This window comes from Vipera berus, assembly GCF_964194415.1.
Source record: "Vipera berus genome assembly, chromosome: 2".
NCBI lineage: Eukaryota > Metazoa > Chordata > Lepidosauria > Squamata > Viperidae > Vipera > Vipera berus.
This window is the reverse complement of record NC_138203.1, coordinates 123,770,928-123,789,682: the sequence shown is the minus strand read 5'-3', so window position 1 is coordinate 123,789,682 and position 18,755 is coordinate 123,770,928. Positions and strand designations below refer to the sequence as shown.

The following is an 18,755-nucleotide window of genomic DNA, read 5'->3' as shown; positions in this document are numbered from 1 at the left end:
ATGTGAAGCCCAGTGGCATTTTTCTCAAGAAAAATGATGCTACTTGCTGATGCTTTGCTTCACAGCAGGCTTTGGTAATTTCTTTGTTTTTTTAAAAAAAAAAGTCAGAGGAGGCAGGAAACCTGGCCAGCAATTCTGTTTTTATACCCGTTTAAAAGCCTGTAGTTTGGAAATATACAAACCTGCAGCACAGTGAGTTGAAATTTGGTTCCTTTCTCTGGTCGGGCACAGGAGGTCCTCCTCTGTTTGCTCTTGTCTTGTTTACCATTCCCACCTGGAAGGTCACAGCCAGTCCCAGCTTCCTTTGGAAGGTCGGGAACTAAGCTAAACAAAAAGGAAAGAAAGGAAACAGAGATTTTAGGAGACAGGCATATCCTTACCTCCTAAACTTTCTAAACATTAATAAGTATAAAAGTTAAATTTCCAATATTATGGCTTAATGTGGCATAAATCAGAGTCAAACCAATACATGTAGGAAAGATAAAATATAGACTATAGCAGGCACTACTTGTTCATTAACTTAAAACTGATTTAAAAAAAATGTCCATTACTGCTCATACTGAACACATATATCTACTGAACTAAAATGCTTTTGACAAAGAAACAGTATAAATTATTATGTTTGGAAAACTGCCAAACTGGTTCTTTATTTGTATTTTGAAAGATCCTAAACTCAGCAGGACCCAGGAAATTCTGTTCATGCATGGAAAGACAAATTCTACCTGTGGAAAATTTCCAATCCGAAGCTGTTTCACTGGCAGAACGGGAAAGGAAATGATTTTGCTTAGGGGATAATTGAAAGATTTTGACCTCCCTACTTCAACGCTGGCGGTTTTCTGAACACAATTTCACACGGGGAATCCAGTACAAAAGAAGCTGGATCCAGCAAAGTGGATCTGTTAGAGGCACTAGATCTGATTTGGCAGAAAAGTATAATTGCTCTCAGACTAATCTAATCGTTGTTTGAGGGATACTTTGCACTTACAAGTTTAAAGAATACGCAGCTTAAGTTAAAACTGGATTGAAACATATTGTGTTTAACCTATGTTACCTGGGGGTCACAAAGTCCTCCTTGCAATAATTAATTCATAAGTTCTTAATTTGGGGATAGAGGTGGTGAGGGCGATGTGGGTGATGGCAAGGCCAAAACCACAGCCATAAAATTTCACGCAAGTTCAAAGCAACTTTGGATACATCCACACATCCTCCCACTCCCTCACTACATTCCAACCTAGGAAACAGGAGAATTAGAACTTTCTTCAGTGGCAGCTTATTTATATTTGTGCTGTGCTCTAACAAAAGAAAATGGACATGAGGGTAGATAGTACATATCTATCTAGGACAGGGAAGGTATTAGTTTTGTCCATTGCCCTTAAGTTCTGCGGAAATAGTATGTAGAAAACAGTGTGGGCTGTAACATTACGGTAGGTAATGTTACCATAGGGTGGAGTCAGAGAAGTGGCCAAGTATTGAAGCTGAATAATGCAGCAAAAAGACTTTTTTAATAACTTAAAAAGAGATAGTGTTTAATGAATTGTTAAAGACACACACTAAAAATGATTAATCTAAACCAGGGGTGTCAAACTCTCAACGTCAGGTGACGTGTCACGACGTATCACGACTTTTTTTCCACTGCCAGCAATGGGGTGGGTGTGGTTTCGCCATGACGCATCCGGCCCGTGGGCCAGCAGTTGGACACCCCTGGTCTAAACTATTTCAGTAGAGAGAATCCACAAGTTATTTTTTTTAACATTTTATTAGATTAAAAGAACCACCTAAACCACAGGTCTGCAACCCACGGCTCCGGAGCCGCATGCGGCTCTTTCAGCCATTTCCTGCGGCTCCCACTCCTCTGCCATGTGCAGTCCCCCCAAAAAAAAAGTGGGACTAAAAAAGTTCAACCAATCAATTCAAATATGCAGGGTAGGTGCATATCTCGCCTTGGCTCCACTCTTCAGTCAAACCCTGTTCTGCGCATGCGGACACATTTTTTGCGGCTCCCAGTTTTTCCTTTTGTGAGGGAACCGGTTCTGAGTGGCTCTTTCACTGTTTCAGGTTGCTGACCCCTGACCTAAACACTTCGTCTTTCTTCTCACATTCTTTGAGAACTGTCACTGCTACTCCTCCTTCTCAAGTCATCTTCTGTTTCTGGACACACTGATAGTCCTCTCGGTTCTTCACTTATGAATAAAGAAGGTAGTTGTTCACCAAGTTTGGAGATAATATTCTAAGCTACTTTTCCCCCACTTAAGAGTCTCCAGTTTTACTGTATTGACTCTTGGATAATGTGAGCTGAAATCCAACTCTCTTTACTGCTGTGACAACCAAGTGAATTAATCTTAGAGCAAACTCACCCTTGAATAGACTCTTGTTTTTGAACTGCTGACTGATGCTCATGTTCATCTGATGCCGAGATGGAAACCTGTGAGGAGAGAGGGGGTAAACCGATGTGTAGCGTTTGGTCATTTCCCCTGAGTAGAATTTTTAGAAAATAACTAAACTGTAGAACATGCAAATGGTTTGTGAGTTTGATACAGCACATGCTTACGCTTTTTTAGCTAAGGTATCAAAGATAAACCAGAACAATATTTTACCTTAGAAGTTTTAACCAAGTATTCTGCTTGCTTTTTTCCTCTTATCTACTTAAAACTGTGATGTAGCAATTTTCTTATTATTATTTTATAGCCTTCTATAAATCATCATCTTTGTGACAAGATAAATCACCTCTTCATTATTTTTATATTGGCACAGTGATGGTTAAATTATACTACAAGAGGCTACAAATCACTAATAAGGAAAGAATTGTTTGTAACGGTCTCAGATTTTATTCTACTTCATCCAAGTACAAATAATACTGCTGCCCTGACTTAGAGCCATTTTTCTACTCAAAAATTAAATAGGAACTGCTATCTAGTATGCAGGACTTTTTATGTAATTTTAGCCTTCAGATACATAAACATTAGACTAAAGATAATTCTTCTAGCCAAAATATTCCAACAAAAAAACAAATATGTAAGGCAACAGTACAAAAGGTACACAGAAACATAATCCAAAGATTGCTACAGCCAGTGATTTATAATACAATGAAACCCCTTATATGTCTGTGTTATTTTTTTAGTGCTCATTAATAATCTATGTGCTAAGAGAATTAAAAGGCCACATGGGATTCAAGACTCAAGCCAGTCTTCTTTAAGGAATTTAGGGAATGAGATAGCAATTTTTGTGAAATTAAAACTTTAAGCTGGATCCAAGGAGATGGTGAACCGTATCATTAAGAAGACAGGATAACTGAGATGTGATACTTCTGTGCAATTTAAGTTACAGGGCAAAATGCCCAGGCAGCTAAAAAGAAAAAGGACAGAGTCAGCAAGAAGAAGGAAAGAAAAGTAAAGATAGGTATTAGAAGTCGTGTACCAGAGAAAAGAACCATGAAGTAGGGGAGGGGGCCACAGACAAAAGCAACTGGAGCTATATTATGTGGGAGAGGATGATAAGGAAGACAAATCATATACTGAGATAAGAAATTGAGAACCAGGATGGTGCAGCAAATAGGACCAAATGTAATCAAGAAACATATTGGCAGGGGCACAGTGTCAAAAAAATAAAGGCATGGGAATGCTCACTTTTACCCCCTATCCAAGCTGTTGGATTATACCACTTTTTTAAATCTTTTAAATTCAGGAGAGCATGATGTAACTCTCAAGAAAACCATGCCTGTCGAATTATCTTAAAACTTCACAAATGAACAGATTAGAAACATTCAAACCTAATTAGTGAAACAGTTAGCAAAGAGAGAGCCAAGTGGAACTTTTTCCTGTTTCTTACCTTTTTTTCTGGAAGTTTTTATCCAACACCAGTTCACGGAAAAGAAAATGTGATCTAAATGACATGTTGCAGTTCAACATCCAAACAAATCCATATTGTTCATATCCCAAACTCATAATCCAGAACCCAGTTCCAAGTCCTATCATTTTCTTATTAGAGAAATTAGCAAATAGAAAGGTCTGCTTCCAGTATCATCATTATCCTTTTTTCCCTTAATGCAAATGACTTACTTAATGAAATGAAACTTGAAAATGAAAAATTAGGATATATATTAGGATACAACTGGCATACCTGTGAAATGTCTTCTCCTTGATGATACTCTTGGTTCGGTGGGTTCATAACAGTAAATGCTATTTGATGGTTCAAAGAAGCGGCCATAGAATTCTGAGAAGGCATTTGCTCCTGGGCAATCAATTCTGCAGGTAAAACTGAGTTCTGACATACTGGCTGCTGTTGAATGTATGTTGGTTGTACTGGTGGAGGAATAAACTGTTGGTTATTGTCAACTGGTTGAAATGTCTGAGACTGCTGGAGGAGAGGAGCATGATTCAACATTCCTGACACATCTAAAGATTGTTGCATTGTATAAGCTTGTTCTGGCTGTTCTGATCCAGAGGTTACAGTCTGTAATGTATCTAGGGCAGACTGTGGGACTGTGGCTTTGTGCGACTGAGAAATAAGTTGCTGGCTAAACTCCTGATAAGAAGGCTGTGGCTGCATTTGTGGTGTGAAAGATAGCTGAGATGAGACAAAAGGTGCTTGTGGCCCTGACTGTTGCCCTTCTGCAATGTTATGTGCCACATGTGGTGAGTGCAGCTGCTGGTGGCCCATGCCAGAATCTTGATGAGTAATATATATTGTTGGCTCAGGCAGATGTGGCTCAGAAGGGTGGTCATGGTTTTTTGTGGATTGCGTTGAACAAATCTGCAGTTCCACGTTGCCAGCATCTCCATCCTTCGACAGGTGTAAAGACTGATCAGGCGAATGCACAGCAAAACTTGGATGATCGGTATTCTGTACTGCTAAATGAGCTTGCTGGATCTCTGGAGGTTGAGCAGTATATGTTGGTTGAGTTATATATGCTGTCTGCCCTTGATAAACATATGCTGACTGGTCCAAAGAATGTCCCGAATATCCTCCAGAAGCTGCATAAACCAATGGCTCTGGGCAAGGTGCCTGATTTGAGCCCTGTGCTGCGTAAGTGACATGCATCTGACATGCTGCTTGCTCTGGACCCTGCAGCTGGTTAGTTGGCTCTAGCTGGTGTTTCAGCTGCTCTGAAACTGGTGGTTTGTGTGGGGATTGTGCTGGATATATCATCTGTTCCTGGATTTGCAACTGATACTGGGTCTGGATGGGATAAGCCACCTTTTCTGAAGTTGACCCTGAGAATTCAGATTGCTGATGCGTTTCCACGTCTTGCTGAGAGACAGCTGGCAACTGATCTTTGGAAGTAGAATGGAGAACAAACTGCTCTTCTTTCTGCTGCTGTGGGGGCACATGAAATAGCATATGTTGCATTACACAGGGATGCTGATTTGTAGAATGGTGTATCTGAGTAATTTGCTGCTCTTGTTGAGGCCCCAAAGTATCTTGGGATATTTCTGGGCACTGTGAGACCTGCTGCATAAGTGTCATTTGTTGTGATCCAGTGGAGACCTGATGAACGGGCACAGTATGTTGAGATTGTGAAGCTGGCTGCCCACATGCCACCTGTTGGGGAACCAGCTGAGGTTGCTGCGAGGATGCCCCGTGCTGTGTAACTTGCTGCATGGAGGCTACCTGCTGTGGGATCTGCAGGGATCCAATCTGCTGACTGGCAACTTGCTGAGACTGCAGCCCCAGTGCCATTTGCATTGATGTCCCCTGCTGCAGAACTTGCTGAGGAGAATGCTGGGGTTGAGTCATGGATGCCACCTGTTGTGGAACTTGTGGGTGTCCTTGCTGTGGCTGCTGTATAGATATCACCTGCTGTGGAACTTGCGGTGGCTGCTGTACAGATGACACTTGTTGAGGACCTTGTTGTGCCTGAACAGTCGCCATCTGCTGTGACTGCTGTATGGTTGCTGCCTGTTGAGGAACCTGATGTGGCTGCTGTGTGGATGTCACCTGCTGTGGAATATGAAGAACCTGCTGTGGCTGCTGCATGGGTGCCACCTGCTGTGGAATATGAAGAATGTGCTGTGGTTGTTGTATGGATGCCACCTGCTGAGGGCTTTGTTGTGGCTGCTGCATAAGTGTCACCTGTTGTGGAATAAGCTGTTGCTGTTGTATGGGTGTCACCTGCTGAGGAATATGGTGTGGTTGCTGTATGGATGCTGCCTGTTGAGATCCTTGTTGTGGCTGCTGTATGGGTGTCACCTGCTGTGAGACCTGCTGAGCAATATGTTGTGGGTGCTGTATAGATGCCACCTGCTGCAGAATATGCTGTGGCTGCTGTATGGGTGTCATCTGTTGAGGGACCTGCTGAGGAATATGCTGCAGTTGCTGTGTGGATGCTGCCTGTTGAGATACTTGTGGTGGTTGCTGCATAGGAGTCGCCTGCTGTGGAGCTTGCTGAGGAATATGTTGCGGCTGCTGTACGGAAGCTGCCTGTTGAGATCCTTGTGGTGGTTGCTGCATAGGAGTCACTTGCTGTGGAACCTGCTGAGGAATATGCTGTAGTTGCTGTATGGATGTTGCTTGTTGTGGCTGCTGTAGGGGGGCCACCTGCTGTGGAACATGCTGGAAAATATGCTGTGGTTGTTGTATGGATGCCTCCTGTTGAGGACCTTGTTGTGGCTGCTGTATGGGTGTCACTTGCTGAGGAATATGCTGTAGTTGCTGTATGGATGTTGCTTGCTGAGGACCTTGTTGTGGCTGCTGCATGGGTGCCACCTGCTGTGGAACGTGCTGAAAAATGCACTGTGGTTGCTGTATAGATGCTTCCTGTTGAGGACCTTGTTGCGGTTGCTGTACAGGTGTCATCTGCTGTGGAACTTGTTGGAGAATATGCTGTGGCTGCTGTATAGATGTTGCCTGCGGAGGACCTTGTGGCTGCTGTATGGGTGTCACCTGCTGTATAATGTGCTGCTGTTGTATGGGTGTCATCTGCTGTGGGACCTGTTGAGGCTGTTGTATGGATGCTGCCTGTTGAGGACTCTGTTGTGATTGCTGTAAGGGTGTCACCTGCTGTTGAACTTGCTGAGGGATGTGGTGTGGCTGCTGTATGGATGTCACTTGTTGTGGCATCTGTTGAGGAATAGGATGGGGCTGCTGTGTGGATGTCACTTGCTGAGGATTCTGCTGGGGCTGCTGCACTGATGTCACTTGCTGTGGTGGCTGTATGGATGCCACTTGTTGGAGAATTTGCTGAGGAACTTGCTGAGGCTGGTGTACGGAGGCTGCCTGTTGGGAAATTTTCTGAGGCTGCTCTAGAATCTGCTGGGTAGAAGCTCCATGTGGAACAGCTTGGCTTTGTTGTACAGATGTCGCTTGTTGAGGAACTTGCTGAGACTGCTGCATAGGCATCACCTGCTGTTGAATTTGCTGTGGCTGCTGCAAGGACACCCCTTGTTGAGGTGGCTGCATGGATGCTACCTGCTGGGGAACTTGCTGAGACTGCTGCATTGTCATTAGGTTCTGGGGTATCTGCTGCATAGCTGCAATTTGCTGAGAAACCTGCTGTGAAGATGTCACCTGCGGAACTATTTGCGGACTTGGCTGCACAGGTGCCACCTGCTGAGAAACTTGCTGTAGTTGCTGTGTCGATGGCACCTGCTGGGAAAGCTGCTTGGGTTGTTGAATAAGTCTAACTCCTTGTGGAACTGACTGAAGAACTTGCATGTTGTTGACAAATTGAACTGAAGGCTGCCCGTGTAGCACAGGGGACTGACTGGCAGATACCAAATTGGCAGAAGCAGTCTCTAATTCCACTGATCCCACAGCAGCTGTAGCCTGACTACTAAGTCTAGCAGCAGAGGTTAACTGTATGCTTGTTGGCATGTGTTGATTTCCCACCTGCGAGGCAGGCATATTCTGAGGAGAAGTGATTGTCAACATCTGCTGAGGAACTCCCATGATGGATCCATCCAAAGTCTGACTTTCTGCACTGTAGGATACTTGGGAATCTGGAGGCTGGTAAAAAAAATGTATTTTAGATGTTGATAAAGTGATCCTTTTTGTATGAAGATTTTATCCTATGAAATGTTGTCATAAAAATAAACTTTTAAATATCAGTTCACAATGAACTTAGTACATACAAAGCAGCAACATATAGAACATGTCATGAAATAATCTTCTGAACATCATTTCAAACAGAACTGGGTATATAAAAAGCAGCAACATATAGAAGTTAAAAATATCAGCTGTAAAATTCCATCACCTTGGCAACACTTATTCAATGTTTTAAAAGAATTACTTTAACTGGACAATTGGTATTTCTCTTGACTGTGCTCTAAAAAAAATAAAAGGAAATGCTGAAAGTTTTTTACATTTTTATATTTGAGATGTCTGAGCAAAAACTGCTATTTGTGAATGTTAGTCCCATCTGGCAGTATGCATTGTAGTGAAACAGCAGTCTCTGTAGCATCCAGAAATACAACCCTTTTCACAAGTCTTTAGATTTATAAATGAGAGTGGAAAAGCTTTCAGGCACATAACTGTTCACAGAAAAAAAGAAAGACAAGGAAATAATTCTTTAGATCCTTTTTCACTGAAAGCTGCACTATCTGGAAGCATACTTTCATTTTAAAAAACATTCTTATTTACATATAATCCATAGTTTTAATAGATGAAAACCAGATTATTTTTACTTGGAATACACCAAGTGAAATCAGTATGACCTGACTAGTATAAACAAGTCTCTCTAAAGTAACCTAACTCTGAATTTAATGCACTTCTCATGGTTCTTTGCCATTTCCATCTTTAAATCTTAGAAAGATAATACAAATCACAAGATTCAAGATTATGTAAATAAATACACTCTGAACAGATGGCTGTTTCCCAAATAACTGTATATGGTTTCTTAAATATCTGTATTGGGATTAATGATTCATTGTTATCTGTTTATTTATTAAATTTGTTTTTGGCCAAAAGATTCTGGGCAGCTACAATAGGATAACAAAGGATATGTTTGCTGACAATTCCAAAGTATTTAGTATTATTAAAATCAGGAGATAGCAAATAGCTAAAAATTTATCTTGCCAACACACAATGGAACAATAAATCTTAATATATTAATGGAGATTGCACTATGAAGATAAAGTCTTCTTTAAGTCAAGCTTAGTTCCTGAGGACCTTATAGACACATCCATATAGTTTTCTTGGCACCAATACAGAAGTTTATTACTACTGCTTTCTTCTGGGAACTTTTGGGGTGTGCATGCTTCCAGTTTAACCTACTTTACTGGTATTCTCTTCTAAGTACTAAACAGTGTTCACTCTGCTTATTTTTGGAGCCCAGCAAAGTCATTTAGGAGCTGCCACCTGCTGATGCACAGGACTATGAAGTATCACAAAAAGAGCGCTTAAAGGACTGGCAGTCTATGAAATAGATACTCAGTTGTATTTGCTAATGAAGTTAGATACCCATTTGGATTTTATAATACAAAGATGTATAATTTAACTGGATAAAAAATATAATCAGATAATATACAAAAATAGCTGGGACATACAGGCAGAGCTCAACTTATGACTGTAATGGATAGTTGTAAAGCAGGTCACCCACGTAATCAACCCAATTAGCAAAAGTGCCATAAATCATGGTCATGTAACCATGGGATGCTGCAAACCGTTGTAAATGCAGACCGCTTTCTGAGCACCCCAAATGTGGTCATGTGACTGGGGGTGGTGGTCTTGGAACTTCAGAAGCAGCTAGTAAGTAGCTTTTTGGTGGTCTGTTCTAACTTTAAATGGCTGCAGCTGCTTGTAAGTTGAGAACTACCTATATTTACCCATTTCACCTCACACCTAAGCATTTTTTCCTGAATCCTAATTTTTCAATTTCATTTTCTTTGTTCTTCCCATCAGGGATTAGCCGTTATTTACATTCAGGAGAATAATTCTGGAACTACGGCTTGGAGTTTTCGTAGAGAAAATAAAAGGGAGAATTAAATTTCATCCTGCTACTACAAACTGCTACTTATTGAAAAATACCATCAGACATACCAAACATACACATTAAATTGTACTATGTAGCTTGGCTTTTAATGAGAAGCAATACTCCACTATTTCTTTCAATGATTGCTTCCATTTTATGATTCAGATGGTTAAAATGAGGCTTTTAGTGATGGTTTGAAAAATCTGCTAGGTAATACAGTTTATTAGTGAAAAACCTTACCATCCTTGATGGGAATTGCTGAGCTGTAAGAGGAGAGGTTTGGGCTTGGAGAGTTGCAGGAGGTGCCAAATTGTGAGTAGGTAGACCAGAAGGCTGACTCTGGATTAATGGTAAAACACTGGGGTGAGCCACATTTGTTGGCAATGCTGGCTGCACCTGTATAAAGAATAATTAACAGGCTTCACTTAGAAAAACAAAACAATTGTCTGTGCTTCAGCAAGATCCCCTGGTCTCATCTGGCCTATTTATACATTTTCTCATATATTCTCTAGGGAAAGGAAGATATCTTCCTGGGATGCAGAATTAATAACCAAAATATGTCCATCGGCTTTTCTTTCTTTAGAACATTTATATTGTATAACCACCCATTCATTTGTACCAAAGTCCAGGCAGCCAATATATAAAAAACATCTATTTACAATATAAAAATTAAAACCATAAATTTAACACCATAGTTACATTTTGACATGCAGCCCACAATCTCATCAGTCTCACCCTATGCCAGCACTTGAGGGGAAAAGCCAGGTCTTAAATGCTGTTTGGAAAGTTAAAAGAATTGGAGGGGGGGGAGTCTAACAAATTCCAGGGGGAAGGGTGTTCTACAGGGTAGGGACTGTCGGGAAAAGGCATGTTTCCTAAGTACCATAAGGTGGCAACATTTAAGGGAGGGCACTAGGAGTGTGCCCATCCTGTTCTGCCCTTAGGGAGAGCAATCCTGCAGATAACCTTGAATTGCACCTGGAAGGAAACTGGGAGCCATTTGCACAATAGGATATAATGTGGGTAAAACTTGGGGGCCCTATCACTGCACATCCCATTGCATTCTGGACCACTTATAACTTCTGGGTGGTCTTCAAGGGCAATCCCGTGTAAAATGCATTTCAGTAATCCAAATGGGAAGTGACTGAGGCAGGAGGGACCATGAACAAGGCCTCCAGTCCAGGAAAGGGTGCAACTGATTCACAAGATGAATCTATGCAAAAGTACCCCCTAGTCAAAGCTGTCACCTTGATTCCTTTCCTGGGACCAAAACATTTTATACTGAAACACCATACATGTCTCTGTGGGATAATGTCAGGAAGACCACACATGTAGTTCCAATTAAACTGATTTATTGCTCAACTAAAGATTAGCACTATTTTGTGCTAGATAAGGGTTGGCAGAATTCAAGGGAGGAGTGAACTTAGTCTGTGTGTGGCTACACAGAGATTCTAAGCTGATTCCTCTTTTTACTCCATCCCCAGGTTCTGCTACCTTTTCCTACAGGTGAAGATACTTTCTTAATACAACAATATTTACTTACTATGTTATTAAGAAAACAATAGGCCTCTTACCCCTGCATTGGACTGATAATGCCCCATCAGTTGTTGAGAAGTATAGATGTGCCCTTGAACACTGCTGTTTTCAGTTTGTGAGAGATTGGGGACTTGTTGGGTGCCCACCATGTGTTCCGAGGAAAATGCCAGATTATGTTGGCTAGAGGCATCTGACAGTATAACTGATCCTGCTCCTCTCTCAGACGAGTTGTCAGCTGTGTCAGTGTGAGAAGAAAGAAAAGGCAGAATGTTCATTCTTTCAGAACACATCAGAAGCGCTTCCCTTCCTTCCGCCTCCTTCAGGCAAACACTTGGGTTGTCAGGAAATGCAGTTTTATATATGCATAAAATATTTACTTCAGAAAGAATACCACAAAATGAAAGCCTCTTCCTAGGGAAGGAAAACAAGGAATACCCCAATCTTTCTTTTAAAAATTGCCACAACAATGATTCTATCTAACACAACTAATCTGTTTAAATAAGTACAGTATCAGAAACCGTGTTATATTTATTTGAGAGTGACCAAAGCCATCTCTTGTGACACACGCAGGTCTAAGCCCAGGCTCAAGATAACCCATTATGTGCAAATCTTCAGAGGCTTTAACGCCTTCTCTATTAGGTTGGCTAGATATGAAATACTGGATGCTGGCTCATAGTTATTAAAGTCAGCAGTGTCTAATAAAAGCTTCTTTAAGTAGTGGCTTCATCATCCTTTTTTAAACAATCTAAAAGATCACGGCAGGATAGAATCCTTAAAAGCCCTTAGAAGCCAAGCTAGGAAGGCATCAAACAAGTAACAGTACAAATTGAACTGAGGATTTACTTGTTTATAAGGGATCAAGCAACAAAACTGATAATGTTACAGAAGAATTCTAGGTATGACACTGCCTAAAATGAAGCAAAACCCAAGATAAATCTGAAAAGTGTTATTCATAAAGTACTGTGTAAATTGCTCACAGTGGCTATCAGATTGTATCTGTCAGGTCCACCATCACTGGCCTGTGCCTTGCTGGTGTCCTGCCATTAAGAAGGGGGGAGGGAGGGGGTTTATAGAGTGCTATTGCTGTAACATCAAGCGTGGGAAATAGGGAGGGGGGTGACAATGGAAGACCAGATTTCTAGTAAACCAGCTTATACCAGGATCTTCAAGGCCGTTTGCCCTGAGAATGGAATGTTGCCAGTTTGACACCTCAGAGTTTCTCAAAACATCTTACCGGCATTCCATTGGCTGACCAGGGGACCAGTCATGTGTGGAGGGAGTAGGAAAGGAAAAGAATAGCTTTGTATTTTGCGCAGGAACACCAGATTCTAACTGACTTTACTGCAAACAGTTTCTTTCAGTAAAAGTTCCTCTGCTTCAACCAAATGGAGTCACAAATCTTACTTTCCTGAGACAGTAGACTAGGGCAGGCCTGACAGGATCAGAACACTGGACACAGTTATTGGTGGTTGGACCATCAGAGTTCTCTTGGATTACTGATTCCATGGATGTAATCGGGCAGAAAATAAATTACTACTTTCATTCGTCTAATTGCTGTGACATAAGCTCTATAAATAAGCATGCATTTTGTCCAGCTGGATTCATTTGGGACCTGCAAATTTCTGCCCTCACATTTCATAGCATGCAATTGCTCTATGAACCATGAAGCATTCAAGGCACTAATACAGGACAGGGCGAATTTAGGAGCTGTCATATTATATGCTGAAACTTCATTATTCCACATCTTAACCAAAGCACTAATGTGGTTTCAAGTTTGAGAAAAACGCTCCTCAGACGAAATCCAAAGGATCCAACAGCTTCCAGGGAGCAACTTGTTCTGGTCTTTACCCTGGCAGTGGAGAACATGATGAAGTCGCAAATGAATTCAGCTTTGACACTAGCTCACTGCTCTAAATTCATTGTCATAGTTTTCTTCTAAAACTCCTGTTGAGAGGGAGTTGTCTTTGCTTAGCTCTCATTTATTTTTATTTAATTTAAATAGATTTTTATCAGTATTATTTTTATAAATAGCTTGCCAGGATATTTACCTAATACCTCTTCCTTCTCTTATTTTCCCCACAACAACCCTGTGAAATAGGTTGGATTGAGAGTGACTGGCCCAAGGTCACCCAGCTGGCTTTCATGCCTAAGGCACAACTAGAACTCACAGTCTCCTGGCTTCTAGCCTAGCGCCTTCAACACTAGACCAACTGACTCTTAGCAGTTAAAATGACTTTATGCTGGCGATGCTGAACAGAATGAAGGACTAGCAAGTTTGAGAAGATGGCTCATTCAAGTTTTGCCGTCAGAGAAATAAAAGGTAGAAACCAACTGAAAGAAGCAGCAATGTTCAATTTTTGATAATTTAATTCCTTTATAGATGGACACCTTGAAGATAGCCAAATACCTAAATATTTAACTTTTTTAACTATTTGGATCCCCATCACCTCTTGTAATTGTACCTTGGATTCAATTCCAATATTCTTTACCAAAAATTTAGTTTTATCTCGATTAATCTTTAAACCTGCTACTTCTCCAAAGGCACTAATTTCCTCCAATAATTTAGGGCCCGATTCCAATGGGTCTTCCAAAATAAAAACTAAGTCATCAGCAAAAGCTTGGAGCTTATATTGCTGATCATTTATTTTTAATCCTTTAATATTATTATTTTGCCTAATTATAATCAATAGTGGTTCTAAAGTCAGAATAAACAGTAGAGGTGAAAGGGGGCATCCCTGTCTCGTACCTTTTTGTATATCAATTTTCCCAGTCATTTCACCATTGAATAATACTCGGCCAGATTGCGTAGTGTAAATTGTTTGTATAGCTCTTACAAAATTTGGTCCAAATCCCATTTTAATCATCTGACATATTAAAAATTCCCAACTAACCATGTCAAATGCTTTCTGAGCGTCAAGAAACATCATTGCCAACTGTTTGCTAGGGTGCATCTCATAATATTCCAACGTATTCATCACTATTCTCAAATTATCTCTTATTTGCCGATTTGGAAGAAACCCATTCTGATCTGGATGTATAAATTCTCTTAAGAAAACTTTAAGCCTGCCCGCCAGAATTGAGGAGAAAATTTTATAATCTGCATTCAATAGCGAAATGGGTCTATAATTTTTAACCAAGGTACGATCTGAATCTTCCTTTGGGATCAAAGATACATAAGCCTCTGTCCATGACTGGGGTATTTTCCCTTCACTCAAAACCTCATTAAATAAATCTTTTAAATGGCCACTAAACATTTCCAACATCTCTTTATATAATTCCGCCGGGAGTCCATCCGTTCCCGGGGTTTTCCCATTCGATTGTTTCTTAATTGCCTCCTTTATTTCCCCTTCTGAGATCTCTGAATTCAAAATTTGTTTTACATTCTCAGGAACCTCCTGTAAGAAGCAGCAATTTTCAATGATCACAACTGGCTATCTCTTGGGTGAAAGAAAGCCACAGTTGCAATCTAAAGTTCTGAAAACAGGCTGCCTCCCAGCAAAGTTTCAAGCAATTTGTGAAAGTAACGGAAAGTTTCTAAATGAGCAGCTGAAAAGCTACTCAGGATAGCTACTACTGCTCTTCAAAAATGTAAATGCATTAAACTAACATATGAACACATTCATTGTTATGGCTTCATTTAACGTAACTTTAGTTCTACATAATATATTAACAATTCCCTTAACGTTAACTTCAGCTCCCCATAATGTATATTAGCTAACAATTCGGCCAAGGTTAAATTCTACAGAAAGCAACCACAGTTTATATGCTAAAGGACTGTCAATAAAGCAGCAAAAAAAGGGAGCCCAAAGCTCAGACACCTCAGATAGGGCATTTCCTGAACAAAATGAAACCCTTATTATTGATTTAATAATAAATAATAAATAGTATGTATTAAGTGTTTTATGACTGCTCATTACCAGCGAGGGGAAAGCTGTGCTGCACTTGTTGAAGGACGTGTTGTCTGGCATGTTGATCAACTTCTGTTTCCTCACACTCCGTCTTGCTTGGCTGAGAAGGTGGGGTGAATGATGAGCCTTGTGGCTGAAGTAATGGGAGTCCACTTGGAAGCTGGCTTTGAGAGTCCCTCCTTTCCTCCAGGCTGCCCACCTGCCTTTGCTCCCGTGTCTTCTTGATTAGGGTGACACGATCACGAATGGATTTAGCCACAGCTTTGGAATCACTTTCATGGAAGAATCCCGACTTTACCTTAAAAAAAAAATCAACAAAAGCAAAAATTTAGGTGAAGTCAGTTCTGTTATCTACCATTTTAGTCTTTCAAGGTTTATCCACCAATGTTTAAAGGTAAAAAGGTAAAGGTTCCCCCGCACATGCGCGCTAGTCGTTTCCGACTCTAGGGGCCGGTGCTCATCTCCGTTTCAAAGCCGAAGAGCCAGCGCTTGTCTGAGGACGTCTTCCGTGGTCATGTGGCCGGCATGACTAAACGCCAAAGGCGCACGGAACGCTGTTACCTTCCCACCGTAGTGGTCCCTATTTTTCTACTTGCATTTTTTACGTGCTTTCGAACTGCTAGGTTGGCAGAAGCTGGGACGAGTAACAGGCGCTCACTCTGTTACGCGGCACTCGGGATTCGACCCGCCAAACTGCCGACCTTCTGATCGACAAGCTCAGCGTCCTAACCCACTGAGCCACCGCGTCCCTTAATGTTTAGCAATTAAAATTAATCTGTATTTGCACATTAGAGTTCAGAATCCCATGGCAACAGACCTTACCCTGAATGAATGCCAAATTGGACCTGGACTCATTGCTCAGAGCTCCAGATGAACAATAAGTACTATAATAATGAACAGACAAGTAGATATAAAATTCCTTTTCCAGTTTGGTATTATCTAACTAACTAGCAGCCAGGAGGCTATTCCAATATTATTCATGTCTGTCATTCTAATTGATTATGTAGCGACTGCAATGATTCAGAGGTTTTAGCAAAGGAGCTAAAAATCATAGAGCTATCAACATAAAATGTATGTTGTTGCAAATACCCTAGAAAAATTAATAGTACCAAGTCCAGTAAGTTTAATATTACTAAATATTTGGTGAGCCCATTTAATGTTGCACTAAAGATTCCAATTACAATTGTTACGTTTTTTTCTTCCATTTTCAATCTCAAAATATCAATAAATCATGGTATTTTGTTATTTTCTCCAGGTGTTTTTCATCAATTTGACTGCCTCCAAGTATTGCCACATCAATGAACCACACTTGTTTTCTATAAGAGTAATATGATGTGTGAGAGTCGCTTTAGTGTAGTCGTGGCTTACGGCACCAGGCTAGAAACTAGAACTATGAGCTCTAGTCCTCCTTAGATCCAAAGCATCTGGATGACTTTGGGCCAGTCACTCTCTCTCAGCACAAGGAAGAAAGCAATGGCAAATCACTTCCAAAAATATTGGCAAGAAAAATTTATGGTCTTGTCCAATTTGCAGGAATCAATAATGACTCAAAGCCAGAAAAAAAAATCTGGTGCATTATGTTCTAAGTGGTTATGACTTTGAAATTCCACAATTTTGATCTCTTTATTTTGCAGAACATTTTAAGGCACATGGTCATACATTTAATAGCATTTACAAACTGTAAGCCTGTATTTTCTCTTCAAATTCCAATTTAATTTCCAATTTTTGCAATCCTATCATGGTATTTTTTTATCTTCTGAGTGATTTTACAATTAAAAATACAATTCTAGAGCACTATTCTTAATTTTAAATAATTGGCATTTGGTATTTTGGAAATATGCTCAATTTTATCTTTGATGGCATTGATTTGTAGATCTTGTTCCAGACTTGCAAGATTCTGCCAATGTAGCTTTACGATAAAGTAGAATTAGCTCATCTGGTTGTGATTTCTATTTGGTTTACCCTGCAAGGCTGACATCAATCTTAAAATATGAAAGTACTATTCTCCACCCCAACTTCTCCTATACAGCCTGAAAAATTAGAGAGGGTCGCTTCTGAGCCTCTTGCCCCCCTCAGTGATATAATTTAAGCTTAAAGGTTTTTTTTAAAAAACTTGGTCATGCAATAAATCAGAAGGTTCCATTAATCCTAAGTATTTTTATTATGATTGATAAAAAGTCCCCTTGTGTTCCACTTTGACTATTACAATTTCTTTCAAATTATCATATATTAGAATAATTTCAGTAAACAGTTTGAGTGCTGTAAGCAGGCAAGATATAGGCCTGAAGCTGTCAGAATAGGTTTTTTCCCCTTTTCTATACAAGAAATTTCTTCCAGATGTCATCTATTCTTTATTGTTTGCAGATCATTCAGCTGTGTGCTAGCCTGGAGTATAGATTAGACTTGACTTTTGAGCCAAAAACCATGTACGTAGTTCATCTTTTTTTTGGGGGGGGTTAGGGTTAGGGTAAGAGGAGGCACTCTAGTTTTCAATCTTTCTAATTTGTATCTGAACCATTTATTTTAATATCAGTACATTTTCCATTGCTTACCCAACAAATGCTTTTCCAATTCTGTTAATCTATTGTGCTTTTTGAAACCACTTTTACTGTATTGTTTTCCGTAAATTTTCTAATATGTATTTATTTTTTCTTTACATGTAAGTACTTCTTATTTTTTTTCTTGCCCAGCTTCTAGACTTTTGTAAAACAAATATGGGTTAATTTTAGGCAAATAAGCAGGAAAAACAAAGATTGCAAAGAAAGCAAAAAGTTATTTGCTTTAATGTTGGGAATATTTGACTTTTTATCTTCTCAGCCAATTGATATGCGGATTGGCAAGCTGCAACATTTCTATTTCCCAAGATCAGAGTTATACTCTTACGGTTTTCATAACATCATTTGCTGTTAGTTGTCCAGAATTCACAGCATCTGTAATTTCAGCTTGTTCGGTTAACACCCAGTTATTGTTTCTGATCCATTCAACTCAGTATCATAGGAAACCTTGCTTTTCATAATCACATGATGCTGATCCCTTAGCCCCTCTTATGTAGTCATTCATTCTGGGAATTTCTGTTTTAAACTTTGGACCATATTCATTTGAAATCCCCTTTCTGATGGTCTAGATTTGTAGTAACAATTTATTTTCCAGTTTTGTTCACCTCTCAAGTTACTTTGCAGTTTCTTGCCCTGTTTGTCTAGCATTTGCTGATTTAGGCAAGAGCTGATCTGGTAGCAAAAACTGCTTTCTGGTTTTCACTACTGTAAATGGGTTACTATTATATTATGATAATTTCTTTTTTTTCCATCATCATCATTGAATATTTATTCCCCCAAAGTTTACTTTTTTAAAGTTCAGTTTTAATAGAACAATTACAAGTAGTTCTTGACTTACGACAGTTCATTTAG

The 18,755-nt window shown here is 40.0% G+C and overlaps 1 protein-coding gene across 2 annotated transcripts in view; it reads right to left on the bottom strand.

Annotated features, from left to right (window-relative positions):
* WNK3 (WNK lysine deficient protein kinase 3) overlaps window positions 1–18,755 on the bottom strand; it is a 90,100-nt gene that overhangs the window by 29,309 nt on the left and 42,036 nt on the right. For both annotated transcript variants that reach the window (XM_081320366.1, XM_081320367.1), the window contains 6 exons: window positions 15,358–15,646; window positions 11,479–11,675; window positions 10,145–10,300; window positions 4,117–7,941; window positions 2,355–2,422; window positions 183–324 (listed from right to left, as the gene is read on the bottom strand). In XM_081320366.1, coding sequence (XP_081176492.1) covers window positions 183–324; window positions 2,355–2,422; window positions 4,117–7,941; window positions 10,145–10,300; window positions 11,479–11,675; window positions 15,358–15,646 — 4,677 coding nt within the window. The remainder of the gene's footprint in view (window positions 1–182; window positions 325–2,354; window positions 2,423–4,116; window positions 7,942–10,144; window positions 10,301–11,478; window positions 11,676–15,357; window positions 15,647–18,755) is intronic.